General features: G+C 47.1%; 1 protein-coding gene across 8 annotated transcripts in view; it reads left to right on the top strand.

The window, feature by feature from the left end:
* The window catches only part of PLXNA4 (plexin A4), a 625,415-nt gene that overhangs the window by 303,372 nt on the left and 294,651 nt on the right, over positions 1-27,392 (top strand). For 6 of the 8 annotated variants that reach the window (XM_039519677.1, XM_039519674.1, XM_039519675.1 and 3 more), the window contains one exon: positions 1,238-1,369. In XM_039519677.1, the coding sequence (XP_039375611.1) occupies positions 1,319-1,369 (51 nt within the window). In that variant the 5' untranslated portion in view covers positions 1,238-1,318. Of the gene's footprint in view, positions 1-1,237; positions 1,370-17,485; positions 18,970-27,392 lie in introns of those variants that run through there. The other 2 variants (XM_039519682.1, XM_039519683.1) reach the window with 2 other exon arrangements.

The raw sequence follows: 27,392 nt of genomic DNA, 5'->3' as shown, positions 1-27,392 counted from the left end.
GACCTCAAGCTGCAGAGAATCCTCCAGCAAGTGACCCGTGCCCCATGCTGCAGAGGAAGGTGAAAAACCTCCAGGGCCTCTGCCAATCTGCCCCGGAGGAAAATTCCTTCCCGACCCCAAATATGGCGATCAGCTAAACCCTGAGCATGTGGGCAAGACTCACCAGCCAGACACCCAGGAAAGAATTCTCTGGAGTAACTCGCTATGTCTCCGTTCAGCCTTTTAAGACACTGGCACTTCAGTGTCCATCACTGATGCTATGATGATGGGCCCAGCATGGGCCACCTAGGCATGCAAGACAAGCCCATCCAAACAGAGAGTGCCCTGGAGCTAACCCTTGTGCCTCGGAGCCCATGGTCTGTGCGGTCCCAGCTCCTCTCCAGTTTGGATTAGCACTTCCTGGGCTTACTGGGTGGGGGTACTGCCGTGAGCATGGTTCTGACGGTGATCCTATGTTGCAGGAGTGTGTGTATGGGGAACGGGGTGTGTGTGTGTGTGGGTGTGTGCATATCGGGAGAGGGCTGTGGGCTGTCTGTGTGTTTGCTGGAGGAGTTTCTAAGCAGCTGCCGGCTTGCAGCTGGATCTGAATCACAATGTGCAGTTGAAGTGACAGCCCTGTGGTGTTACAGGGCCTTATCTCAGTGCCTCATTTGCCTGCGGGGACTACGTCACGGGGAAGGAGTCCGTGGGCAACCCTGTCCTTGCCTTTCCTGTGCAGTACTCTCACTCTGGGGCCTGGGTGGTGTGTAGGGATGGAGGCACATCGTGTGTGTGAATAGATTATTCCACAAAACCCAATGTCGGCAATTTCCTGTAGTGCCACCTGCTGGCTAAAGGAGAAATATTCGTTCACATGGAGATGTTCCACCTCTAACCCAATAGGAAACTTACTAAAGCATTATTTTACCTTTACCTTTGCTCCTCCATGCAAGCCCCACAGCTGGGAACGTTGTGTGAGGTGAAATGTACCTAGGACCATCCTCGTAGATTGTTACATAAATTATCCATCCCTCCAGGATGTCCTGGACAAGGGTTGGCTCCTAGTATTAACCTTTGGCTGGGAATGCAAGGAACAAGACTAGCAATGTTTGGGCTGTGATGCAGCTTCCCCTGGAGTGGTCTATGTTTCCATGGTGGAGTGAGCTACTAATTCATAGCCCACTGATTGGCTTGCAAACCCTGTGCCAGGAAGGGAAGACACTCATGTTCTCTCTCCCCATTTGTCCTTGCTTTGCAGATCCGCGTAGATGGCCCCACCAATAGCGCCCTGGAGTACGAGATCGTGCAGGTGGTGGACACCGGCCCCATATTACGGGATATGGCCTTTTCAGTGGATCATGAGCACCTGTACATCATGTCTGAGAAGCAGGTAAGCCTCCCAGGTTGTTTGGGATGCTTTGAAAGCCTTGATTCTGTGGCTGGCTGACTGGCACCCAAATGTCTGAAGCAGCAAGTGCAGCCACTAAAGAGATGCTGAGGCTTCAGGGAGCATCTTGTGATATGTTGGGTTTAGAAACGATTGGACTGATATTTATAGTGGGCCGGCACTGAAGAGTGCAGGAGCAGCGCTGAATTATACTAGCAGGTACCATTCTTTTTGCTCCAAGCAGAATATACGAGGGGCTGGAACCTCTATTGGGCAGAGGGAACTAGAGTCTGGGGCAAAGAGGTCCTGTGGGGGAAATCTCAGAACCAGCCACACTAGAGGTGAAAGTTTAGATGGAAGTTTATGTTATTTAAAGTACCAGTAAAACCAGACATCAGGAAGGGGACAATTTGTCATCCAGGGTGAGAGCTCCACCTGCTTCCAGCCACCTTCCCTTCCAGGCCTATGGAGGGGGCTTGCCTTGCTGGGTGTGGGAGATGGCAGGGCTGCTGCGGTGTATTGTTGTTGAGAGTTCTAGGGGTTTATGTTGGGTGCCTGGGCACAATGCTCATTTCCCAGAGCTCTTGAAGTCCATTGTGCATTATGAGGTTTTGGGGGTGTATGAAGTTTTCTAATGCGCTCAGAGCTTAGGACAGGGGCTTAACCAATCACAATCAGTGGAGTTGTGCAGGCTTGTAAAGCGCTTTGAGATCACCATCTGGAAGGCCAAGAAAGGGAAAATGTATCATTGGTCCTTTGTGTGATAAAGGAACGCTCATGCCCTGCTTGCCACTAGATGGCTCTTTGTGGTACTGGAGACTGCCAGCAAGGGTGCCAATTGGTGCCAGTGGGGATAGGGTTTTCTGCATTCTGGGAGCCACTGACTCATTTCATGGAGGCCACCTAGCAGCCCTCAGATGGTAACAGTGACAACCAGCTGGCAAATCAGCTGCCTGTAGGGCTCCCTAGTCCACTGCCAGTCACCTGGGGGGTGCAAGTCCCTTTGGGTAGGACGTGCTTTGCTAATTCTTTCCACTCAGCGGAATTCCTGTTCAGTCTCCCCTCCTGCCCAGTTCCCTTCTCCCAGCCACTCAGGAGTCAGACACAGCATGTGCTTTGAAAGCCTCTCTTAGCCCTCCCACTGTCCCAGGGTCACTCTGCACGCACCAATAGCCAACAGCCTCCTGGAGGGAACAGACCTTCCTTCCTCTGGTACTTTCCAGCTCTCTCTTCCTCTCCTCCCTCTCCAGCAACCTGACATCCACTTTCCTCCCAAGCAAGTCCTCTTTATGTGGGTACCCCTATCCTGGCCTACAAACTAGGGACTGAACCAGAGACCTTCTGAGCTGCTACTGCTTGAGCTAAACAGCCAAGCCACCATAACTGGTGCTGTAAGACAGTGGCTCTCAACCTTTCCAGACTATTGGAGTCCGATTTGTCTTGCGAACCCCCAATTCCACCTCACTTAAACACTACTTGCTTACAAAATCAGACATAAAAATACAAAAGTGTCACAGCGCACGGTTACTGACAAATTGCCGACTTTCTCATTTTTACCATAGAATTATAAAATATAAATATTGTACTTAAATGTTGTCAATATTTGCAGTGTTGTTGTAGCCATGTTGGTCCCAGGATATTAGAAAACAAGGTGAGAAACAAGCTTTCAAGCTACACAGAGCTCTAAGCTTCTTCAGGTCTGGGAAAGGTACGCAGAGGGTCACAGATAAATACAACCTCGAACAGATTGTTTAGCATAAATAGTTAGCACATATTCAAGGGACCATTCAAAGTACGGTGGCCTGTTAACACCTCTGCAGTCACAGGACAAAAAGGGAGGGTTAGTGGGTTACAGATTGTTGCAATAAGCCATAAATCCAGTATCATTATTAAGTCCATGATTTTTAGTGTCCAGCAAAGTTATGAATTTAAGCTCCTCATGTTTTGAAGGTGTTGTTCAGGGTTCCTTGGAGGACGAGGACTGAGAGGTCAGATACAGAGTGATCTCTTTATGAGATGTGTTTGCCCACAGGTGATATAGTGTTCTTGTCTTTTATCATTTTTCTGTGTGAGTTTATTTGAGAGCGCATTGATTGCCTGGTTTCACCCACATAGTTGTTATTGCGGCATTTACTGCACTGACTGAGGTATATCCCATGTGGTAATAGGCCTGTGTAGGACCCATGGATGTTGAAAGGTGTGTTGTGGGGGGGTTATTGATCTTGGTAGCAGTGGAGATATGTGTATGGGTTTTGCATCTGTTGTTCTGGCAGGGTGAGTTGGTGGGTCGTGATCTCTGGGGAGCTTGCTTCTGATGATGAGCTTGGGGAGGCTGCGGGATTGTCTGAAGGCCAGAAGAGGGAGTTTGGGAAAGATTTCTTTCAGGATGTGGTCCCCATCGACTAAGGGTTATAGTCATTTAACGATGCATCACAGGGGTTGCATGTCTCATCAATATTTTTTCTCATTTTTTGTCAGACTTTGAAATGTCAAAGATAATGTTGCTGGAGTGTTGTCCAGCTGTGCTACCTAGCTCATGGCAGTATTGCCAGATCCATATGACACATGGCTAAACTGGAGCTAAACAAGGTGAAGTGGCCTGTTTAGGGATACAGGGTGGTGATAGGGCTGAGAATAGAACCCAGGAGTCCTGGCCCTCAACTGTATCAAACCACTGTCCCTGTCTTACAGCACTGAGGGTGGCCAAGCTATCGGGGGTAGCCAACAGAGCACAGGGTGTTTTTATTTTATATATGATCTGATTTGGTGAAACATTCAAAGCAACATAAGCCAGTGCCTGTCCCTGATGCTTTCTGTAGGGCAGCCAGCCATGCTGGTGACAGCATAACTAACCTAGTAAGGACGTTCCCTATATGCTCATGATATCTTGCACTTCAGGTGCTGAAATGAATTAGCATTTGCAAGGGCTGGGCAGAGAGAAGGGTGGGGTGAGGTGGGGTGGGGGTTGAGAGCAATTCCTGTGGCTGTGGTGGGTATTTGTTTTTCATAGAGATTCCCAGGATACTGTTAATTGTGCTGCATGTAAACTGCCTGGGTTGTGCCCACAAAGTGCTCCTGGTGTCTTCAGGCCTGTGCAGAACCGGAGGTGAGATTTCTCCCCGAGAGTCAGGGGGAAAATGGGCCCAACAACGTAAGCTGACATTTCCAAGCCTGGTCGGGAGTTGGATGCTCAGCTAATGATCAGCTTTATAAACTCAGCTCCATCCCTAAACGTTCCCTGGCATCGCGTGACAGCATGCGCGTGAGCTCCAGTGCCAGGGCTCGGTTCCCACTCAGGTCATTACTTCCCGCCTCCCCAAACCCCCTTGCGGCTGTAGTTGGGGGTAGTATTCCTCTTCACGGCCTGTCCTGAACTGTTCCGCAGTGTTGCTTAATGCTGTAAGGTCCTGATCCACTTAGGCACATGTTTAACATTAAGTGCATGAATAGCCACTGGAACTACTCCTGTGCTTCAAGTTAAACACCGCTTAAGTGCTTTGCAGGATCAGGGCCATGGTGCTCAACCCTAACATTCCGGGGGCAGCTGCAGATCATGGGTGGGTGAAGTGATTCCTCTCCATATAAAACACCTTGAGATCCTTTAGGATGGAAAACCCTTTAAAAACAGGATTTTATTATTCTGGAGCTGGAAACAGCTCAGGATCTACTGAGAGATGGTAAACGAGAGCCAGTCGTTCAGAAGAGCCTGTGTCTTATGGCCTGGACTTAAAATCCCGCAGCTTGTGGGAGATTCTAGCTTTTCTGGCTGACACGTGATTCTGGGGTTAAAGGCGAACCACAAAGCTTTAGAAAACAAAAGAGAAGTTAGTCGTGTTATCCTGCCACCTCCTGCCAGTGCCAGGGGCCGAGCTGGGCACGGGCACTAAGGGAGATACTTGTCCTAAGGTAGCCACTCTGCACCAGCCCTGCATGGAGACGTGCGGCCCCATTCTCCGGGCTCAGAGCAGTGCAGCTGCACTTGTATAAATACTCAATATAAACCAGCCCTGAGAGTCCTGTTTCCCAGCCCCTTGCTCTATTAGACGGTGCTCCGAGAAGGCTCCCCCAGTATGCTCATGTGCTATCACAGCCCCTAATTGTCTTTGTTTTCAGCGTGCGGTTAGGGCTTTTTGTGGGGGCGGGGAGGTAGGTGGCTAAATGACAACAGTGCCATGTGCTGCCTAGATTCAAAGTAAAGAGCGGGCCTGGCTCCAAGCCTGCCTTCTGTGACCGATACCAGCACGTTCCTTTCAAGCAGCAACTCTGTATGCTCAGACGTGACAACCAGGACTTGTCGGCACAGTCGGAGGCACCCATGGGCTTAGGAACAGGATGCAGCAGAAGGGCTCCACTCTATATAAATATAAATAGGGAGAGAGTGATAGAGAGAGAGAGAGAGAGAGAGAGATTGATTTGTAACCAAAAGATCAAGGAGAGCCGCAAAGGCTCCATTATTTCGCCAAGGTGCAGCTGTATAATAAAGCAATGAAAACATATGTTTCAAGTGCCTGTCCCTGGAGTGGGTAGGATTGGTGTGTATGGTGGATCTGTCATGATTTATCATGAAATCTGCCATTTAGTCTAAGGATTCACAAAGGGCACCGAGTGACTTATGAGCGGGGTGGCTGCTTCTCCGTGAATGGGAGGCGTTGTGAGGTGCTGACAGGAAAGCTGCTGCTCAAAGGTGTCATTTCCTCACTTATCTGTCTTGATGACACTTCCCGCCCCCCTCCAACTCCTCCATCAGTTTGGCAGGTTTTTATCATCAATTTCAGTGTGTGGAGACATTCCCCCGCGGTGATTGGAATTTCGGTACATGAGAGTCAATCGTTCTCTCATATACACACACACACACACACACACACACACACACACACACACACACACACAGAGACACACACACACACACACACACCCTGATTCTGCACTGCCTTGTGCAGTCATTTATGCCTGTGCAAAGTGGGCGTAAAGTGCTTTCAGAGCAGAGTGGGAGCCATACAAGGCAGTGTGGAATCAGGCTCACAGAACCTCTTACATCTCTCCCGCTTCTTCTCCCACTTCCAACCAGCTCACCTCCCTTCCTCAAGCCCCTACACTGCCTTCCTTTCTCCTTCCGCATTAAGGCCCTGATCCTATGAGCTGCTCCCCATGGGTGGACCCCTGCTCAGAGTCCTATTGACTTACAGGGTGTTCATGGGGGGCTGTCTGCATGGCGTAGCTTGAAGATTGGGACCCTAGTCAAATGCCTCATTGTCCCTTTAGCTCTGTCCCTGCCTATATCCAATCTCTCGTTTCCTCTCCGTTTCACTGCCCACTTCTGATCTTGGTACTGTAGGGTTTACTTGAGGCAGCCTCCCGTCCCCCACACACCTCCATTCTGCCCTCTTCTGTGAGCCATCTCTGTTCTGATCTGCTTGCTGAGGATGTCTCCACACCTGCTTCAAGCAGAAGTGTTCAGGTGACGGTGTGATCTAGCAGTCTGAGCCCAGGACTGGGAGCCAGGAACTCTTGGATTCTAATCTGGGTTGTCACACTGTGAGCTCAGGCATGTTATTTGAAAGGAGACAGTGAAGCCAAAAATCATATTGCCATATCAGTGTTGTCGACTCTTGTGAATCTCACGATATTTGGTATTGTTTCATAAAGCCCCAAGCTCCTGGAGTCATGTGATTACATGATAATCTCAACTTTCTTTTTAAATAGAAGTTACATTTCTAGACATCAAGTTCACAGAGAAGGGCTGGGAAACATGAAACTTAAGGGTTCAAAACCCAGAAGCCCAGTAACAAGAACCCTACACTTATTAATGTTCAAAGCTCATGATTTTTTAATCAGTCTCATGATTTGGGAAGGGAGCTGATTCATGATTTTTGAACAGTAATGGTTGGCAAATACTGCATTCTGACAACGTTGTACTTACTGTTGCCAAAAGTAACCTCTATATGACAAGAAAATGGAGAGGGTGTTTCCCCGCCCCCCCGTATTTTTTTAAATTTGTTTACTTGGTACATTTGAGTCAATTTCACTCTTGAAATTTCACTTCCTGTCTCATGCACTATTGGGATGACATTACTCTAATGCATTGCTCTGGGAGCAGCTCAGTTGCAATTGGCTGCTGTTCTTTGAAACAGCCTTCGCACATCCCCACTCTTAGGATGGCACATGTCAAGAGTGGGACTCTGCAGAGGTCAGCCCGAAGAACTCTGATTATTGGTGGGTAACCTCTTTTTGACCACCACCACCAGCAGCAGCAGCAGCAAAGCTGAAGTTAAAATGGTTGCAGACAGGAATGTGTGGGTGGGAGATAGGTGTGTGGGCTGCACCAGGGCTGATGCATGGCCTGGGATCTTCTAAATATTGGCACAGCAGTATGAGATACTCATATAAAATATGTTTTAAAAGGAATTTAACAAAATCACTGAGGTGGGACTAAGGAAAGGATGCTCTGTCTGAAAACAGAGGTATTAAAAGTATGCAGTGTTGTTGTAGCCATGTTGGTCCCAGGATATTAGAGAGACAAGGTGGGTGAGGTAATATCTTCTATTGGACCAGCTTCTGTATCTTGAACCTCTTGGTGTCTGCTTCCCAATCAGCAAAATAGGGAAGATTGATACTTACTTGCCTCATGAGATGTATTAATACCGCTGAGTCATTACAGCCAATAGAATAGCTGCATGCAAATTAGCTGTAGAGAATAAGGTGATGATTGATTGAGTAACTTCTGATGTCACAATGTCCCCCCTCTTGAGTTAACTGAGGTGTTGATCTGCCCCAGTCTAGAGCCTATTAGTTTCTTCATTAATTAGTTTCTTCAAATATAGCCTATGCATAAGATTTCAATTATTTTTAACTATATGGAATGTTTCTAGTTTCTTGGCCTACAACAGCTGGCGAATCGTGTCTACCCTGAATCACAGTACGGATTCAGGGCTGGAAGATCAACTATAGACATGATATTTTCTCTGTGTCAACTGCAAGAAAAGTGCAGAGAGCAAAACTGACCATTGTACATCGCCTTTGTGGACCTAACCAAAGCATTCGACACAATCAGCAGAGCAGGTCTGTTTGCAATACTAGAAAAGATAGGATGCTCACCAACTCTGTTAAATCTTATATGTTCATTCCACAACAACATGAAAGTTTGACAGGTCCACTTCAGACAGCTTTGAGATGAAAAGCGGAGTGAAGCAAGGATGTGTTCTTGCCCCTACACTCTGAAATCTTCTTCTCGGTACTCTTGAACTGTGTGTTTAAGGACATGAAAGATGCAGTGTGTCTCCACACAAGATCAGATGGAAAACTCTTCAACCTGTCCTGACTTAAGTCAAAGACTAAAGTCAGAAAGGTGCTAATCAGGGAACTTCTATTCGCTGATGATGCTGTCCTCATAGCCCACAATGAAGATCTACTACAAGAACTCATGGACTGCCTTTCAAGTGCCTGTCAGGCATTTGCTCTCATCATCAGCATCAAGAAAATGGTTGTACTAGGACAGAGGGTTCCACAAGATCCTTCAATTACCTTAAATGCAAACCAGCTACAAGTAGTCCAGATGTTCAGCTGTTTAGATTCTACAGTGACCACCAACCGTTCACTGGATGAAGAACTAAATGTTCTCATTGGAAAGGCTGCCACCACCTTCAGAGACTGACTAAAAGAGCATGGAACAACCCAAAGCTGACCACTAAGACCAAAATGCTAGTGTACCAAGCCTGCGTCCTCACCACTCTCATGTATGGTTAGGAAACATGGACAACTTATGCTCCTAGGAGAAAAGGTTGAACAGTTTCCACCTACGCTGTTTACGCCGCATACTCAACACCAAATGGCAGGATAAAGTTACCAACGCAGAGGTTCTTCAAAGGGCAGATTTACCAAGTGTGACAGCCCTGATCAAGCAAAGACAAGTTTGCTGGCTGGGCCATCTGAGTAAGTTGGAAGATGGATGCATACCCAAGGACATGCTATACAGGAAGCTATCAGAGGGAACAAGAACAGCACATCCCAAGCTTTGCTAGAAAGACACATGCAAGTGAGATATAAAGGAATTTGGAATTGATCCTGACCAATGGGAAGTCTTGGCAAGTGATCATAACAAGTCTCCATTGTCTCCATCAGGGTATCAAAGTCCATGACAGAAGCTGGCTCCTACAGCTTGAAGAGAAAAAGCAAGCAGCTCCCAGCCAAGATACAGACATTTGCAATAACTGCCAAAGATCATGCAAATCTCGGATTGGCCTATTCAGTCACATGGGACATTGCAAACCATCTACATCATACGCTGCAATCCCCACTGTCTCTCGCAGACAAAACAATGCCAACAAATGGAAAATTTGAAATGTGTGAGTTATTCCAAATAGGTCTCCTCAATAGTATTGCTAATCCCAGGTGTTCCAAAATCCCGAGTCGGTGCCCGGAAATAACAAGATTGGCTTAAAAATCATAAGATTTTTTTTAATTGGATTTCTTTTTATTTGGATTCCGGTTTCTGAGCCCTTAGATTACACTCGGGTCGCATTTCCCAGTTCTCCACAGGCATGAGGCCTAGAAATGTACTTATTTAAAAAATGAAAGCTGAGATTCTCCTATTATCCCATGACTCTGGGAGCTGATGTTTTAAGAAAAAAAAAATCAAATATCACAAAGCTTGTGATAAAATCCGAAGGAGGGAGAGATGTTCTTTCTGTAAATGGGCAGATCTGCTCCCAGTCCAGGCCAGAAACAATAGACAAGAGGGTAGGAGGTGAAAGTTCCCTGAAGATGGTTTGAGTTTTCAGCAAAGGTTTGGTGTGATTTGTGTTATCTCTCACTCTTTTCTTCTGTCCCTACCAGTCCCAGCCATAATGCTTAGCGATACGTTAAGTGCTAACTCTCAGCCTACCCCTGCCCTTCCCTTTGCCTCATTAAGTATCTGTTCAATAAGATCAGGTGGATCCCTTCAAAGAAATGACAGAGTCAGCACCACACTGGCCTAGCGCTGAGCTGGAAAGGGGAAAGGCACCGGGTGCGTGTGTGCGTGTGTAGATCAAGCCTGCCTGTATTTCTCGGCCAAGAATGATAAAAGCTCTCTGGCCCAAAGGCAAAACGGCAGCATATTGAGCTGCTGAGTCTCTTGAAATAATTTCTTTATCAGCACAATGCATATTATGGCAAAGAGTCATAATTTAGCCTGGTTTTAACTCTTCTGCTGCCAGCATGCAGACATTGAATGAGCAGCCGGTGCTTTGGTGTTCTCTGGGCTGTGCTGCCTGCTCCGTTTCGGAGCCTGGATGGGGCTGAATACAGGTGCCATGGGCAGCAGGCAGAGGGAGTTGAGATGCACAGACTGTCCCATTCAAAGGAGGAGAAGAGATTCCGGTGGCTGTTGGGTCATGTTTCTCTGCTCAGTCCTGCAGGGCAGCATTTGTGTTTGGAATTTCATCGCTGTGTTTGGTGGCCTCATCTGTAGCCTTTTTGCGCGGGGATGTAGCTCTTTGTTGCCATGGGAATGCTTTTTCAAGCAAATTTGGTGCTGAGGAAAGGGGATGGATTGAAGTTATCTATTTATTCATGGATCTGGTATTATTAGACATGGTGTATTGGAAGGAAGGCTGGTCTTGTGGTTAGAGGACCAGACAGGGCCTCAGGAGATCTGGGTTTCATTCCTGGTTGTGTCACAAACTTCTTGTGTGACCTTGGAAAAGTCTCTGTGTGTGACAGTTACCTGTGTGTAAAGTGGGCAAAAGGGCACTTTCTTAGCTCACAGATGGGGAAATGAACTCCATTAATGATTAGGGGGTTCCCATGTTGCACAGGGTTGAGGGCATATCAACATAGATAATGTGCAAGGGGAGGTTAAAAATCATGCTGAGGTCTAACAGAAAAGCAATGGACCATCAAGGAACTCCTGTTACATGAAGGGATGTAGGTGATCCATCTCCACTTCTTTCCGCCATCTGCTAAAACACAAAATGAGTTACACCTGGCAAGAGACATAAAAGGCAATCAGAAAAGCTTTTATAAATGCATTAGGAGCAAGAGAAAGACAAAATTGTAGGTCCTCTGTTTAGCAGGGAAGAAGAGCTAATAACTGATGACATCAAGAAAGCTGAGGTGTTTAATGCCTATTTTGAATCAGTATTCATCAGAAAGATAAATTGTGACCAGATACTTAACACAATATTAACAACAAGGGGGAAGGAACAGAAGCCAGAATAGGGGAAGAACAGGTTAAAGAATATTTAGATAAGTTAGATGTATTCAAGTCTGCAGGGCTTAATGAAATTCATCCTACGGTACATAAGGAAATAGGTAAAGCAATATCTGAACTCTTAGATCTGGTCTACACTGGGGCGATCGATTTAAGTTATGCAACTTCAGCTACGTGAATAACATAGCTGAAGTCAACGTACTTCGATCTACTTCACTGCGGTGAGTTGACTGCTGACACTCCCCTGTTGACTCCGCCTGCGCCTCTCGCCCTGGTGGAGTACCAGAGTCGATGGGAGAGTGCTCGGCAGTCGATTTATCGCGTCTAGATTCGATGTGATAAATCGACCCCCGCTGGATCGGTCCCTGCCCTTCAATCCAGTGGGTAATGTAGACAAGCTTGCCCCTAAGTGATTATCTTTGAGGACTCATGGAACATAGGTGAGTTCCCAGAGAACTGGGAAAGGGTAAACATAGCGCCTATCTTTAAAAAGGGGAACAAAGAGTATCCAGGGTATTATAGACCATCAGCCTAACTTCGATACCTAGAAAGATACTGGAACAAATTATTAATCAGTCTGTAAGCACCTACAGAATAATAGGGTTGTAAGGAACAGCCAGCAAGGATTTGTCAAAAACATCAGGATTTGTCAAAGATTGGTCAAAATCATGCCAAACCTTCCTAATTTCCTTCTTTCAGTGGCGGATTAGCCATGCTCAGGGCCCCCAGCCAATTGAGGGGCCCTGGAAAAAGGGTGCTGCAGCAGAAAACTGCCGCGGGGCAGCAGAAACCCGGAGCCCTGGCAGAAGCCGTGGGGTGGGCAGGGGAAGCCCCAGTGCCCTGACCCTGGTCCCCAGCAGAAGCGCCGGGCAGGCAGGGTTGGGGAAGTCCTAGTGCCCGGACCCCACACTGCAACCCTGGGGACTGGAGGAGCTCTCGCTCCCCCTGCGGCCCCGGGACTGTGGCAGGGGAACAGTGCTTCTTCGGTCTTGGGGCCGCAGTGGGAGGGCGGGCGGGCCAGAAAGGAGTCAATGGGGGTGGGGTTGCAGGGGGGGAATGGGGTGGGACTGTAGGTGAAACAGGAGCAGGGCCGCGGAGGAAGGGGTGAAATGGGGTGGGGTCGCGGGTGGAACAGGGGCGGGTCCGCCAGGGAAGGGGCAGAATGGGGTGGGGCCATAGGCGGGGCTGCAGGCAGAAGGGGTGGAAGGAGAGTGGGACCAGAAGTGGAAGTTCTGGAGCCGGGCCCCCCCCCCCCCACTTGCTCTGGCTCAGGGCCGAAGAGATCATAATCTGCTTCTCCCTTCTTTGATAGGGTTACTAGCCTAGTGGATGGGGGCAAGCCGTAGACAGGATATATCTTCATGTTAGTAAGGCTTTCGACAGGGTCCCACATGACATTCTCATAAGCACATTAGAGAAATATGGCCTGGATGAAATTAATATAAGGTGGGTGCATAACTGTTTTAGAGACTGTGCTCAGAGTAGCTATCAATGGTTCTCTGTCAAACTGGGAGGGCGTATCCAGTGAGGTCCTGTAGGGGTCAGTCCTGGGTCTGGTGCTATTCAGAATTTTCACTAATGATTTGAATAATGAAATGGAGAGTATGCTTATAAAATTTGCGGATGACACCAGGCTGGGAGGGGTTGCAGGCACTTTAAAGGACAAAATTAGAATTTAAAATGACCTTGACACATTGGAGAACTGGCCTGAAATCAACAAGATGAAATTCAGTAAAGATAAGCGGAAACTGATACACTTAGTAATTTAAAATCAAATGCACAACTACAAAATGGGGAACAGCTGGGTAGGTGGTAGTACTGCTGAAAAGGATCTGGGGGTTATAGCAGATGGCAAAATTGAATATGAGTCAACAGTGTGATGCAGTTGCAAAAGAGGCTAATATTCTGGGGTGTATTAACAGGAATGTTGCCTGTAAGACTTGGGAGGTAAGTGTCCCACTCCACTCGGCACTGGTGAGGCCTCAGCTGGAATACTAGGTCCAGTTCTGAGTTCGACCCTTTAAGAAAGATGTGGACCAATTGGAGAGAGTGCAGAGGAGAACAAAAAAAATGATAAAAGGTTTAGAACTTTGCCATTGGATTCTGTCTATCTAAGATACTTGCATGGGGCTCCTCACAATCTTTTTAACGTTTTTATCTACAGAGCCCCATTGTACAGAGGGGGAACTGAGGCACAAGGAGACTAAGTGACTTGCCCATGGCACACACAGGAAGTCTGTGGCAAAGCAGGGAATTAAATTAGGGAGCCTCAGACTTGTGAGCTAACAAGTTGACCATCCTTCCTCTCTGTGTGCAGCAGTGGAAAGCAGCAGTCTTTGGGGCGCTGCTGTGCCATTTGGATGTGACTATTTCAAGGGTGATATAGCACTTGGTACAGTCGTTACCTTTCAAAGATTCCTGTTCCCTCACAGTGGCCACATGACAATACTGTAGTTGTTTCCTGTCCTAAGTGTGCTGCATTAGGTCTATAACCAATGCTTTAAGACTAACAGCTGTGGCACTATTTGAGTCTCATCTGGCTGTTAGAATTCTTGCAGATCCAAGATAGTTCCTCCTTATGCTGCTCAGAGGCAACTTTTCTCCATAATGCAAGGAAGAGAAGGCACACAATGAAATTAATTGGTGTCCGATTTAATCTGGGAGAAGGCAATATTTCCTAAGAACAATGTCTAATGGATCGGAGGAACTCCCTGCTGCAGGATGTTACTGAGATTCAAGAAAAGAACTAGATTGCACATGAAGAATAGAATCAACGGTGCCATTCACTGGGATGGATATGAGGACTGTTGAGTCTCATGTTTCAGGGCATGAACTGATCCCCAGTTGGAAAGTTAAGCAGACATTTCCTCTGTGGTGTAGGGTTGCCTGATCAGGTGCGTTACAAATTCTCTGGTATTGACAGAGACAGTCTGCTTGGCTAGATGGGCCATGGGTTTGCTCTGCTGTGGGATGGCCTATGTGGAAACACTCAGCATGTTTTGTGAAATGACTGAACCACCTTGGGACCCTGAAAGGAGCGTTGGAGTTAGAACCAAAGTGCCTGGTTTTAATTCTTCTCCTCCTCCTCTCTCCCCGCTCATGGATTTCCAGTGGCTCTAAACGGAGGCAGATTGGCTGTTTGTGGTTGCAGTTGAGAAGAGGTCAGCATATTAAGTGCAGCTCAGAAAGCCACCTCCTTCTAATCTTGAGGAATTTAGTGGCAAATCTGAAAATCTCCATCCTCCCCCTTCCCCCCAACCCTGTAATAGACCCGGGAGAGGAGAAAAGAGGGAATCTAAGAAGCCGGTGATTACATGAGGAGCCTGGCAGCTCTGTAATCCTGGACTCCATTAAACATCTGTCTCCGCCAATTGCTCTGACAGTCAGGTCTCCTCCTTTCAAGTGCCTTACGTTTTCAGGTCACCATTTCTTAATCAACCCCCGCCCCCACCCCTTTGATATTCCACTCAATCCTGGAGGATAGGGCACCAGTGCCCACAAGGAAGGGGCTTTAAGTATTTCAACACAATTGTAGTTGAGTATATGTTTCAAGTGAAGCTGGTGCTTAAGTGTTTTCCTGAATCAGAGCCCCAGATCATTTGGGGAGTTGGGTGGAAGAGAGTGCGCTGCTTGTTTCCCACATCCTTCCCGTTTTCAGTGGGGCTTGGAAGCTGCTTCCGTTGGTGGTTATTGAACCTTCCTATCTGTGCCCTTTCTTAGAAGAAAACAATTGCTGTCTCTGAGAATGTCATTATACCCGTTCTGCTGTGGTGCATGGAGTTAACAAAGTCAGATGCCCTTTACTATCTATACACTGCACCTTTAAATTTCTAAGCTTCCTTCACATGTACAATGTTCAGTAGCCATTTTGTTGTCAGAGCTCAGCGCAGACTGTCTGAAGAGAGAGACACACTGCTCTCTCTCTCTCATGCACACTTTACTTTTGTTCTTTCTTGTTTTTGTCATCATCATCATCATCATCTAAAGGAAAGGTCATTCTGTGAGCGAAAGTGTCTGGCCACTCTTGTGTGTAAAGTAAACACAACTTCCCAGTTGAATAATACTGCACTGTAGCTCTCCTTTCATTGATCTTATAGCAATTATTGTTGGAGATGAATATATTGGATCAGATAAAATCAGATCCAGCAAAAACCTTCACTCAAAACTCAAACTGAATCTTTTTCCTCTTTTTTGTTGTTGAATGTTTGAAAAAGTGCCTTAAACTTTAATGTCTCTGTGAAGTTTCTGATTGTAACTGGAGACAGAGCTGTAACTAGGCATTTTAGTGCTCAGGGCAAGCAAGCGTATTTGTGCCCCTTACCATTTTTTTCATCATTTTTCCAACCCCGTAGCTTTGCGCCCCGCCCTGGTTACAGCCCTGACTGGAGACAAATGAGAACTGAGTGAGACAAGATGATGCAGAAAGTGGTTCTGGGAGGTGATTTATTTGAGCATAAGCGTTCGTGGGAAAGTTTATGCTCAAATAAATGTGTTAGTCTGTAAGGTGCCACAAGGACTCCTGTTCTTTTTGCAGACACAGACTAACAGGGCTGCTGCTCTGAAATCTGGTAGGTGAGTATGTGGCTTGCTTTCCTCTGAGTCAGGGTCCCAGATGGCCAGTGCCATTTGTCCATCAAATGCCCCAATGTACCATTTTTTGGATCAAGTGTAAAATTTCAGAGGTTTTGACCATTTTGATCATTAAGGCTCTAATGACCCTCTTCCAAAGAGTAAACTCACTAGTCCTATTGTCCTAGCTCAGTGCCAGCTTGGGTCATTACCATTCTGCCTCCCTAAAATCCCTGCCATGGTTTTAACTGGATATAGGATTGTTATCTACGTATTGTCTTTAACTGCGCAGTGTTAAACTGCTGCTGTCTCCTCCCCCCCAGAGGCTGCATTTCAGTGATGGATAAATGACTCCCTGTGCATAATGTGTGTATTAGCTTATAAAGTCTGGTGGTGAAAGACACTATATTAATGTAAGGTCATTGTAATAGTTTTGGATGAGCATTCACGCCTTGGGAAGCTGTAGCAGGGTGCTGGTGCAAAGGCACGTAATTAGCCCCTGCTCAGCGAGCCCCAATTAGGGGAAATAGATTGGAGCTGGGGAGAAGTCTGGTGCCTGGCCTTTAGAACTGGCTGCACCTGAAGGTTCAAGGGCTATAAAGGCTGGCTGGCAGCCCGAAGAAGGGGGGAATGGCCAGGGGAAGGTCAGTCTCCGGGCTGAGGGCAGACTCTCAGAAGAGGAGATTGCAAGGCCTGCAAGCTGTATATAGCAGCAAAGAATCCTGTGGTACCTTATAGACTAACAGACGTTTTATAGTCTATAAGGTGCCACAGGATTCTTTGCTGCTTTTACAGAACCAGACTAACACGGCTACCCCTCTGATACTTAAGCTGTATATAGTATATCACTGGTGGTGGGAGAACATGGTGTAAATAAAGCCACGGGTGCTGCAGAAGGAGAAGCCTCTCTGTGCTTTATTGGGGCAGCCAGTGGGCCCCAGGAAGAGGGGTGGGCAACGGACTTGTTCCAGAAGCTCTGTCTGAAATGAACCTTCTGATCACTAGCCGCTGCCCCAGACTGCAGCCTTTAACCCATGCCTGGTATACCAGGAACGGGAATGGAGTGATTCTCAACGACAATACACGTACCTCAGGCTTTTGTGCCTGGCCCTCTCACTAGTCTAGCGTTCATCTTCATGGCAAACTTAACCCAGGCTCAGGCGAGGTAGGCGGCACCCCCTGAGCTCCAGGGCAGACCCCAAGGTAGCTGTTAATGCGTGTTGCTACCTCGACGTAACTGCAGTGAAGGCATGTAGCCAAGGGAAATCACAACAGTCGAGTCACGATGGTCCTCCAATCCTTTCCAATAAGCCCCCTGACCAGAAGTGGATGATCAATCTGCCTCTTATTTTTCCCTCCAGTATCACCTGATCATGAATCACATCCTGTGATGGCCGATAAGGAACAGAGCTGTAGATATCACTTGTGTTACGCGTTATCCAAGCAGGTGGAACAGGCACATCCCTTGGCAGAGAAGTTGCTAGTCCAAAGAGAAGAAGCAGTTTGGCCAGGAAACCAAGGCATAAAGCTGGTGCTGGAATGATGTCTGGGAGCCATGCCATCTAGCCAGAGGAAAGAGACCGGAGCATGGGTGTGAAGAGAAAGTGATGGTGGCCGGATAGCAATTTTATTTTAGCAGGCTCTGAAAGGCTTCATTGTCTATGGTATTTGTGTGGACACTCCTGAAATACGTGCAGCACAGTAAGGGGTGGTAGGATCAAAAGAGATTTGACGTCTGGATCGTAGCTGCAAGGTTTGGTAAACTCCAAACTCAACATCATCACATGGAAGCAGCTGGCCGTTTGGTGGGCAATGCAAAATGAGTTTGGGGTTGCTTGCTCCCTGCTTGGCAGCCTCTACAGGGTGCCGTTGAGGCTGAATTACTCTCCCTTCTACTCAAATACATGTGCTAGTCTCTAAGGTGCCACAAGTACTCCTGTTCTTCTCCCTTCTGCAGTGGTTTCTTCAGGGCAGAGGTGTGACCCATTGCTGGGCCACAGCATGGGGAAGCATGCAGTGGGCTGCCCCTGGCCTGTAGAAACAGGCCCTCAAGCTGACCCCTTTTGCCAACGTTAAATCCACGTGCGAGGGGAGAAGTGGAGGGCAGAGCTCACAGCTCATGGCTACATGGGGGATTTGTGTATGGCCCTGTGGGTTGCTGAGTTCCTGTCCTTGTGCTGTATGACCTTGGGAAATCACTTCTCCTCTCTGGCCTGCGTTTGCCCCATCTTTAAAATGGGGATGCTACTGATTCACTTCACAGGAGTGTGAATGGGGCATTCGTAGTGTAGCGCTTTGGAAATGCAACACCCTTTACTGCTTGGATCCTGAACCATCAATCTCCACAGGCGTGTTCCAGTTGCATCTGGCTCCAGTGGAAGAGCCCTTCCAAAGAAGGCTGCTTGTTTCCCCCTCCCCCAAGGAAATGAGCCCAGGAGTCATGGCCTGAAGCAGTTGAGTGAAGCAAAGCAACAGCCTAGGTTGGGTCCCTGACCTGCCAACTGGCGTAAGAAGCAAACCCATCTACAGACATCAGTGGCTGAGCAGGGGCTGCTGCCTCCTTTCCAGTGTCGGTCCTGTAATATCTTCCAAAGTGGCCATTTGCCTTTAGTTTCAGCCTGTCTCTCTCTTGCTCGCTAAGAGCATTAACTGCCCCTAAGGCTTTCGCCTCGGGCCATTAACTAGTGGGTTGGTCATTATGAACCACTTGGCAGTGACTGATTACGCTGGGCCTTTTCGCTTAGGAAAATGTGGAACTGATTGGCTGCGTGACCCCATTTGACCTCTGGAATTCTGAGTGTAACCTGGCTTCAGAAATAATAAACTCAAATAATTAGCAGAGAAATCCTCCAATGACATGACTAATTGATTGGAAACACCAGTCCCCAAGACAGGCCGGCGGTAAACAGAGACACTTCTAGAATTTCCTTGCACTGGGACCCATCTGATGTTAATCCCCTTCTTTGACAGCGGGCTGGGCATCTTGGGCAGGGTAGCAGTTGGGGGCACGACTCTTGCACAGAAATACTCAGGAAGAGGTATGGGAGCTGAGGGCCTGTCTGCTTTTCCTGCCATTCATCAGCTGGAAAGCTGAGCTGTCACCTTCTGGAAAATAAATCCAGTCTCTCCCCCATGTAGCTCTGCCATGTGTTAAGAAAGACCTACCCTTTTCCACACACTTCACCCTTTGCTAGTCCTTAGTGCCCCCCCCCGGGGGGGGACGGGACATGCCCCACACTGGTGTAAATCTTCGTAATACGATCCCTCCTGCCCTTTCTTACATGCGTCTCTGAGCCCTGAGACAAACAGTTAACGGTGTGAACATTTCAAGTATCATCGGTAGCATCTCAGTGAGCACCCACTGAAATGACTGAGGCACTTTGCACCTCAGAGCTATTGTTTCAGGCTCACCGCAAATTCAAGCAGACGTCGGTCACATTTTGAAGGTTCTCTTCGCAGTCCTAACAATGAGAGAATTCTTTTTTTAAATGAAAGCTGAGACTGGTGAACAACTGAGACATCTGTCCCTGCCTCTGGCTAGTCCCTTGCAGCGGGCGAACCCCTCCACTTCGAGAAATGCTGCTACGCAGTGAAATTCACTGTAGCGCACAGGGACAGCCTAAGACACATCACCCCTATTTTGAATAGTTAAATGGCGCTTTGCACAGAGGTGCATTTCACTCCTACTCCTTATTCCCAGCTAAGGATTTATTTCCCATCTAGCTAATTGACTTAGCTTTTGTTTTCTGTTAACATCTTATCCTCAGGCTTTGATTTGCACAAGCCTCTGTGGTTATTCATAGTTGTTTGACCCCCGATGGGAATGTGATTGGTCACCTAAGTCACATGATGTTGTTCCTGCAACTTTAAGATGGCCACATGAACACTGCCCGTGTGGGCATTCCGATGGGGTTAGGGATCTAGCTTGGGAGGGACTCAGGAGGCTGTCCCGGCCAGGACGTGGGCAGTTTGACATAGTGATCAGAGCAGGAGTTGGAATCCAGGCCGGGTCAGATGCCAGGAGGTTAGAATCTGAGATATGCCAGGGGGCAGACTGAGAGGTGTCAGGCGGCAGGCAGGGTCAGGTTACCAGGAGACCAGAGTCAGGCAGTAGGAGCAAGTAGCACAGGAGAAGCCCAGTTGCATGGACAGGTTTTTGCACGGACAGGTTATTACAGGTTCTCCCCACTCCCACGCAGGCCAGACGACCTTCCCTTTTCTCCATCAGACTGTATTTCTTTTTTAAACAGACAATCAATCCATTTACTACGAATTGTGGCATAAAAATCACATGAGCAGATAACCATCTGTATTCACCGATTCTTCCACCTGCCACCACGGGAACCTGTTCTGAAGGATTTAGGGGGCTTATTCTTTCTACCAAAAGGTAGATGCAGCAAGATGTTTGAGGCTTTTAATTCTGACTCCTCCCGCCCCCAACAATGAAAGTTCATAGATGCAGGTATCGAGAGCGGGGGAGGGGAATTGCACACAAGGTGAAAAATTGCAGGTTTTGGTCTGTTTTTCTCAAAAGCAAAAATGGGGGGAGATTATTTGGTGGGCAGGTGGCTCATCCCTAATTCCCCCGCTGAGTCCTACAGAAGCAATGGCCAATTTTTTATTGGGCAGCTGAGATTCTCTTGAACAATTGGTATTTGTTTTGGGCCTGGATCAGATGCCTGGAAACATGTCATGTATCTCAGTGAGATGATTTTTTTTGTTTGCCATTTATATCTAGCCACCATTCTACCCCAGAAAAGAGCAATCTGTCTTCTCTGGTGCAAATTTACCCCAGGCTTAATATTAAACATGGGGAATTATCATCTGCTCAATCCACAGCTCTGGCTGAGGTCTGCTTGGTACAGGGAGCAAAAGCTTTATGGAACCTTTGCACTTCTCTGCTTCTTCTACCTGGTGTAAATCAGAGCTCCCTTAGGGCTGCTCTAACTTTTACCCAGCTGTCTGAAGAAAGCTGTTGGTAAATTGGAGAGAGTTTAGAGAAGAGCCATGAGAATGAATTATTAGAAAACCTGCCATGTGGTGATAAACACCAGGAGGTCAATCTATTTAGCTTAACAAAGAGAAGGTTAAGAAGTGACTTGATCATGATCTATAAATACCTACGTGGGGAATAAATATTTAATCTTGGGCTCTTCAGACTAGCAGACAAAAGTATAACGAGATCCAGTGCCTGGAAGTTGAAGCTAGACAAATTCAGACTGGCAGTATTGCATAAATGTTTAACAATGAGGGTCATTAACCGTTGGAACAATTTTCCAAGGGTTGTGGTGCATTCTCCACCATTGGCAATTTTTAAAGAAAGATGTATGTGGTTCAAAAGGAATTTTTTCAGGGACGTTCTCTGGCCTGTGCTATGCAGGAGGTCAGACGTGATCACAATGATTCTTTCTGGCCTTGGAATCTATGACTCCGAGGGCTCCTTCTAGCTCCTGGAAATAGCTGAGGTGTAGCGATGTTTCAGCCAGATCCCATATGTGGGGGGCTGAATGAATGGTGGAGGGAAACACGGAGCAAATCTGCAGGCTATACGATCCTTGGTGTTTCCCTACTCTAAGGAAATTCCCAGCTTCTCTGAGTCTGCCAGATGTATGCCAGAAATTGAGTGAAAGGAGGCTATGATAGAAAATTGGTCCCGGTATTTCAAGCAGAAACCTTATGGTTTATAAATGATAAACTAGACAGTATAACGTGTCTTTGTTTATAATGTGGTGGACAAACGTGTGCCAAAATACATGCCTGTAACATATATCTATGCACACTTACATAGGATCTCAAAGGGTTTTACACCATGTAGACTTGATTCTGCAACCCTGGTGTGCTCAAGCTCCCCTAAAATTAGTGAGAGCCCTATGAGATAGACAGGGATCATCACGGCTTTTTCCACCACTGACGTGCATCTGGGGTGGAAGGCAGCAGCTGTTTAACAGCACCATTATACTAATGTGTCTGCAAATGCACCAGGAGAGTGAGGGGGCTATTTGGATAATGGAGTGGCTGAGACAATAAAATTAGAATTGTATTCCTAGCCTCAGTCGGGTGGAGGGGAGAGGTCCCTTTCCGTTTTTCAGAGCATCTCCTGATTTTTTATTCCCCCGTGACATTCCTGAGAGAAAAGGAGGAGGATTGGAGAGGAAAGGGAATAACGATGACACTCTGCACTTAGATACCACAGCACCTTTATTGCTATTATATTGTCTAACAGATATGGAAACTGAGGCATTAAGAGGTTAATCTGGGAACAGGGAACCCAGGGGTCCTGACCCTGTCCTGTGCTCTAACCACTAAACCACACTGAAAAAGACAGAATCTGGAGCATGACTAGCACTTGGGACCCCGGCAGAGACTACCCCTGGTTTAATTTAACCCAGGAGTGCCGCTGGGCTTGGTTCCGAGAGTTCAGGACGTTGGTGCATATGGATGAGCTGACGCAAAATGCAAAGAGTGGGGGAAAGGAGACAGAGATGTGCAGCCAATGGACGCTCAGTGCTTTTCTACAGCCAAGGGCTCTTCACAATCAGGCTTGATGTGATTGACGTTCACTTTAACCCATCTGTGTGCTGAGATGTGATGCAGAGGAAATTCTCTGCAGTCACAAAGCCATGAGGGATTAAGGGCCTGATCCAACTCCCATTGAAGTCAATAGAAAAAAATACCATTGGCTTCAGTCGTTGTTAGATTGGGCCCTAAGAGAGAATGTGGCTGTAGGTTAACGCAGTGCACAAGTGTCAGGGATCTGCCTATCGTATTTGCAAAGTGCCCATCACCATGGTATCTAGGCTCCTGGGTACTTTCCCTGTTTCTGCTGCTGATTTACTGGGACCTTGGGCTAGTCACTTAAGCTCTATGCACCTCAGTTTCCGTTCATGTGTAACAGAGTATAATATGGATGAAGGGTGCTTTTCTGTTGATCCAGCAGAGGGATGGGTTCCTGAAAGCCCACACATCTGCCACATGTGGCAGGATCAGTGGGCTGGCTTGATGTGTAGATCATTCTTACTTAGGGAAAGTCACCTTGGTCAAGAACCTGTGAAATTTTAATGTTGCGTATTGACACTCTGAGGGCATCCGAGTAAGCTCTTCATGAGGAAATCGATATTTGTCTGACGTTTCAGTGGATAATGTTGCTTTTCTCTGATTTTTTTCATTGGATTCGGCTAGCTTTTACCAAATTCACTAAAAGGGGTGTGAATGGATCTTTAATCACAGAGTTAAAAGAAGAAATGCCCTTTGGTGTGTTGCTAACACCACCGTAAACTGAAGGAATTTTATCCACTGTGCCCTCCTAGATGAGGTTTGTATGCTTTGTGCACTTCATTCAGCTCCGGCAGCAAGGCTGGCCTGGCCTGGTTAGCCAGTCTGGTCAGTTTCACTTTTTCTGAGTATTGCACAGTGCTGCTCTGTTGGGGTTCCCAGCTCGGCGGGAGAAAGTTTACAGCTGGAATTTAGGCATGCAGAAAGATGCCATGGTGAGGAACAAAACAGAAAATAAAACTTGCCTTAGTTGAAAAGCCCTGCTCCTGTTCCCCCTGAAGTGGGTATCAGAACACTCTGTGGCTCAGGATCTGTCCCATTAACAATGAATTCTCTGTAGCACATTTTAGGTGGGGCCAGAGCTACATATTTGCTCCTTAATAAAAGGCACATTTGCAAGGTCCTGTCTGTGCTCTGCTGTGGCTGTCAGGCTAATCAAGACCTGCTGCTTTGGAGCCCGTGAGTGGAATGCCATGTGGGGCACTGAATCATCTGCCCTAGATGGCCTACGGCAGGGATCGGCAACCTTTGGCACGAAGCCCAAGAGGGCCGGTTTGTTTACCTGCAGCGTCCGCAGGTTCAGCCGACCGCAGCTCCCACTGGCCACGGTTCACTGCTCCAGGCCAATGGGCGCTGCGGAAAGCGGCATGGGCTGAGGGATGTGCTGTGGTCTATGGTTTAGAAGAGCTATTCTGCTAAATCATTAACAGCGAAAGGAGCATCGGCCTGGTATGAAGGTAAATTTAGTTCACTCTGATTTAATAATTTTTGGAGTGCACAGCTTCCTTGGTAGCAGAACCATTACCAAGTGTTGTAAACTCACCATCCATTTGGGGCCCACCTTAAGTTGATAGAGTCTCCTTAAAAAGAAATAACTCCATCGAGCATGTCAGCAGTAATGCATACTGACCAATTAAAGGATTGACAGTTCCTGCTCTGGACTGCATTTAGAATTCATTACATTTCGGTTTTCAAATGGAAGCAGTGCAAATGCCAGAAAGAGTCATAATGGAGCTAATGTTTATTTCTGCTTACACTTGTATGAGTTAAAAACAGATTAACCTTTATATACCAACAGAAAGTCATTTCCTTGCGGAAACAGATGACTCAGGAGATAGGCACAGGGCCTTTCACTTCTAGACCACCAGTTCAGATGCTGTCCCGGTTTGCAGTTCATCCTATCTGATGCCAGTTTGATGGCCTTTGTGAAACAATCTAGAAGCCTTAAAACCCAATCCTGTGCCATTGAAGTCAATGGGAGGTGTGGCATTGATTTCAGTGGGCGTAGGATCAGGCCTATAATCCATCTCCTAGTGGACAATGGACATGCAGGTTGTCTTACAAAAATCCCCTTCTCCACCAGCACCAGCTGGCTCCCTCATGGATCTTCGCTCACATATGTTGATATGGTCCCACCAGGGCAGGGCTGAGTCATGTTAGTGGAGAAGCTTACAGTGGTGGAGAGTCCTGTACCTGTTCCATGGATATCCAGAGGACCTCAGTCTCCTGCCCTGTCCAGTTTCAGTAGCACCGATTTTACATGAGAAAGTCTATCGCCCCAGGAAAATGGAATAGGAAAACCCTGGCCGAGCGTTAACTATAGACTCAGGCCTGTGCTCTTCCATAAGTGCTAATTATTTATTCAGCAGAGTAGAAGAGCGAGTAATGATCTTACATGCAGTGCCCTATTAAAAAGTGTCTCCACTTAACTGGAGGTCATGGACTGCTCTCTCCATGAATGACATCGTCATTTCATAAAAAAGCTTTTTCATTAATTAAAATCCTTTAACCTTATATTGCATCCCGGCTCTGGTAAAGCCGTACCATTTCCCAATCAATACCTATTACCATATTTCCTAGAAAGGCGCTTTCACCCCTTTACCTAATTATCAGATGAAACTAATTGTGCACATTCAGAAGCACTTTGTGTCTCTAATATCCATTAACTAGATCAGAGCTGTGATCCGTGTGTCCTTATGGACTCTTGTCCATATCAGTAGTCCCAAAGAGTATAAAACGCTGTTTGGTCTCATTCAATTGACATTTCAGTCAATGCCAGGGGAAAATCATAATTTGGTCCTGTCCTTTTCTAGACAGGCTAAGAGGAAGGGGATGGTCTTGTGGTTAAGTCACTGCTTTAGGAGTCAAGGAGATCTGGGTGCAACTCCCTGTTTGCCACAGGCTCCCCATGTGACCTTGGCAAATCACTTAGTCTGTGCCTCAATTTCCCCTTTGAAATACGAGGATAATATTTGTGTACTCCCCCTTTGTCTGCCTTGTATTGTTACTGTCAGCTGGTCTGAGTAGGGGCTCTCTCTTACCGTCTGTGTGTGTGTGTTTGTGTGTGTGTATACAGTGCCTAGCACAATGGAGCTCTGAGCTTAGTTGAGGTTTCCAGGTCCTACCACAATAGATACATAATAATAACGACACAAGCACTGAATATGAAGCGGAGAGAAGTCACTTTAACTCTAGATCCCTACCCCCAAAACTGGGTCCTACCCTGCAAGTCCTTGAACACCTTCAGCACCCAGTGATTTTCATAAGAATTGTGGGGGTTCAGCACCTCTTATGACTTGGCCTTGCCTACAGACTTGTGAACCAGCAAAGCTTTCTCCCCGGTAGCTGGAATTAATATTCTCGTTCCAGTCCCCCCAGTACTAACAGCCTAAAAATTAGTTGTCTGTGCGCACGAGAGGTGAGCGACCAGGTGCCCGAGAATGCACAGTGGAATTATTGAGCAATTCTGCTTTAATTAACCGCGTCAGGAAGACGGGATTGAGGTGCTCAGCGGCGGCGGCAGCATCGCTCAGATGACATGAACGAACGGCTGCTGCCCGGAGATGATGGAACTTACCCAAGGAATATGGAAAGCTATTTTAATGTTGGATTCCTTTGAGAAAGCTGGAACAATAGCCAATAACCATAAAATCACTGGGGCAGAGCTGCAAACACATGAGGGGCATCCCTCAAGCACTTAGCGCTGGGAAAGGAGGCTTTTTATCAAGGAGATGAGAGCACAACAGTACCGGCAGCTGTAAAGCTGTCATCAGCATGAGGGAGCCTATGTGGACGTCAGACTGAAATTTCCTGTCACAATCTCCACTGCTATAGGGGGAACAGTCCTGGGAGTTAGGACTCTGCGGTTCTAGTCCCAGATGAGCCACTCCTTTTCTGAGATAAGATGCCAAGGCCTTTGTCTATCTCAGTTTCCCTCATTTGTAAAATCAGCATAATATCAGCGTATCTCACAGGGGTGTTGTGGGGCTTAAAATACTATTTATTGTGTGTATATAACACCGTTCTTGCCAGTATTAATGGGCGTTTACACTGGGATCTATAACACTGGAATGCAGCCACTTCTGGGGTGGAGGGTCATAGAAAGTGGGCAGGACATTGCCCACTAGTGGAAGGAGGACCAATTTTGACCAAGTGCACTGGGACAAAGATCTTTTACAAACAAACAATGCCATGGAGATTTAGGCCCCAATTCAGCAAAGCAGTTAAGTGTGTGGTTTAAATGCATTGCCTGAATCATGGCCCCAGCGTCCGTCTCTGTACATATTTGTACAGCTCCCTTCACCATGGCACATTCACGCGGCACCTAGGGTTAGGAGGTCTCACCCGACAGTTCCCCGCACACTAAATTCCTGCTTCTCTGCTGATTTACTTGGGGGAAATGAAGCGCTGAGTCCATGTCGCTGTGACTGGACCTGTTTTTCCAAGGCATGTAGGTGTTTTGAACTTGAGATTTAGCCAACTTTCATGTACGTAAAGTGCTCGAGCCCCTCAGATAGACGGTGCTGTCTAAGAGTCTGATCCAAAGCCCATTGTCAGTGGGATGCTTTCAATCAGGCCCTAGAATGTACCGTCTCTTATTTCATAGGCAGATGTCAAGGTTTGACTAGTGCTTCAGAGGCACATTTAATTCCCTTCGCTTGGCTTGCTTATCACCTGCTGGGCCTGGGCCTGAAGCAATGCAGCCATCAGTGCTGG

The sequence above is a fragment of the Mauremys reevesii genome, linkage group 1, assembly GCF_016161935.1.
Source record: "Mauremys reevesii isolate NIE-2019 linkage group 1, ASM1616193v1, whole genome shotgun sequence".
Lineage (NCBI taxonomy): Eukaryota > Metazoa > Chordata > Testudines > Geoemydidae > Mauremys > Mauremys reevesii.
The sequence above is the reverse complement of the archived record's forward strand: the minus strand, read 5'-3'. Positions and strand labels throughout refer to the sequence as shown.